The sequence below is a fragment of the Alexandromys fortis genome, unplaced genomic scaffold, assembly GCF_014885135.2.
Source record: "Alexandromys fortis isolate MF-2015 unplaced genomic scaffold, M_Fortis_MF-2015_v1.1 scaffold_5474, whole genome shotgun sequence".
In the NCBI taxonomy this organism is placed as follows: domain Eukaryota; kingdom Metazoa; phylum Chordata; class Mammalia; order Rodentia; family Cricetidae; genus Alexandromys; species Alexandromys fortis.
The window spans coordinates 1-1,919 of NW_026073335.1; the positions used below are offsets into that span (position 1 = coordinate 1).

At 51.6% G+C, this 1,919-nt stretch overlaps 1 protein-coding gene across 1 annotated transcript; it reads right to left on the reverse strand.

Annotated features, from left to right (window-relative positions):
• Window positions 1-138: 138 nt before the first annotated feature.
• Window positions 139-1,902, reverse strand: LOC126496486 (interferon alpha-6-like). Its single transcript, XM_050133981.1, has 3 exons — window positions 1,451-1,902; window positions 555-662; window positions 139-211 (listed from the first exon to the last, which is right to left on the reverse strand). The coding sequence occupies exons 1-3, from the start codon at window positions 1,900-1,902 to the stop codon at window positions 139-141; spliced, it is 633 nt and encodes a 210-aa protein (XP_049989938.1).
• Between the last annotated feature and the right edge of the window lie 17 nt (window positions 1,903-1,919).

Below are 1,919 nucleotides of genomic sequence, written 5' to 3' on the forward strand. Positions count from 1 at the left end.
GGTCATCGGCTTCCTCCCGGAGACTCCCAGAGTCATTCCTGCCCTTGTGTAGCAGACAGCACACAGCAGAGAAAACTCCACTGCTTCCTGGAGAATCTCCTCCCATTTTTCCAGGCGGCAGCTTCCAGCAGGTGTCCACTACTGGACAGGACAGAGCAGGATGGCCTGGACTCTGGCAGCAGCAGAGTCACTAGGAGGGTCAATGTCCAGGCTGTAAAGAGAGGGGTTCGGTGACACCCGCGAGGATTCTTGGTGCGCAAATATAGTGTCCTGGTCACTCTGGCAACCTAAAATGCCTTGAATGGTTGGGCATTCGGTCACATCCTGGACTGTTGTGTCATGTTTTCTGTGCATGCTTGCATTCCCTCCACCACAAACACACACACACACACACACACACACACACAATACACACACTCATCTCACCCCCACCCCTCTCTTTCTCTCTCCCTCTCTTCCACTCTACACTGGGACCCTTCCTAGGTCTGTCCACTACATTCCTTCCTGAAAGTCGCCGAGAGATGGTGACCATGAACAGGTGACATTTCATGTACCTCGCAATCTTCAAAGTAGGCCCAGGTTGATGTTTCCCGTACTCTGAGAATGTCCACAAGATAAACCGATAATTGGAATGGAAGACACAGGAGATATGGCTGATCATTCTGCAAAGTAGCAGGACAACTTAAGGGCACCACGGAGGGTCTTTCTGCTGACACGTGACTCTTCCTGCCTCAAGTCCCTCAGTGGCTTGCTTTGGGATGATTAGAGCAAGGCACTGTCCCGTGAGAACAGGTGCAGGCTGCCTGAACAGCACACTGATGATGTTGGTCTCCTGTAGTCTTGGAGAGTCCGGTCACATGGTCACGGTGCACCATCCTTGGTGAATCACAGGATGCTCCATCCTCTGCAACAGATGGCCACTCATCTTGCCCACAGTGGGGAAACAGATGATGTCGTGTGTGCAAAGTCACAGAGACAAGGAAGGCCAGGGACTTGCAGGAGGGCCCTGGCAGCAATCATCCAGGGCCTTAGCCATTCCTTGCTAGGACCCTTTCCATGCCCAAGGATGAGGTAGCCTTCTGACTCCAAACTGAGAGTCCTGAGATCCTAGTTAACAGAAGGAAGTTAGAACCCTCACACCCATCAAGTAATGGCTTCAATTCCTGCCACCTGCGAAAGTACTTTCCGCACAATGGTTCATCTTACCACCCCCGTGGCCCTTGTCTAAGTCCCCCTAGGAATTGACACCTGTCCAGTCCGTTTGGAATCATCAATTTATTAGTAGTCAGATAGGATACATCACACACACACACTTCCGTTCTCCTAGTCTAAGAGCATGATGTACGAGACCCTTTTCAAACAGTGTATGATGTCACCAACTCTTTCGATGAAGTCTTCTTGCATCTGGTTTAGTGTGTGCTCTGACCTGAGGCCCTGAACATGCTGTCACCTCAGAGGGGATTCCTGCATGGAGCTTCTTCTCTTCCTGGAAGTTCTCTCTGCAGGCACCGGGAATGTGGAAAGGGCCACTTGCATTTCTGCTCTGACAATCTCCCAGGAGCAAGGGCTGTATCCCTTTCCCTCCAGATAGCGGGAGATTCTTAAGAAGTAGATGCGGATGGCCATGGCCAAAGTAGGCAGACAGGGAGGTGTTTGCTCCGCTGACCCCTCCAGAGCCTCCAGGCCACTCAACAGACTAGTGAGAAGCCGCCCGAGTGTCCTCTCTGGCCAGGCATCTCTTGTGGCCCGTGGCCTGAAGAGCTGGAGAACCTGCCTGAGCATCTCAGAGTAGCAACAGGTGGCTACTTCTCTCTGCTTTCCTTGGATGATATGGCCTTTCTTCCAGGGACATTTAAAATCGGTTCTGTCTTGTAGGCAGGAGAGGACCGGCATGATTTTCATCTCTTTTAATAACTGTA

Coding starts and splice junctions, on each gene's coding strand:
- LOC126496486 (XM_050133981.1), bottom strand. CDS start 1,902: ATGAAAATCATGCCGGTCCTCTCCTGCCTACAAGACAGAACCGATTTT. Junction 663..1,450: donor ATGCAGGAATCCCCTCTGAG/GTGACAGCATGT, acceptor GCTACTTTGCAG/AATGATCAGCCATATCTCCT. Junction 212..554: donor CCTACTTTGAAGATTGCGAG/GTACATGAAATG, acceptor CTCTCTTTACAG/CCTGGACATTGACCCTCCTA.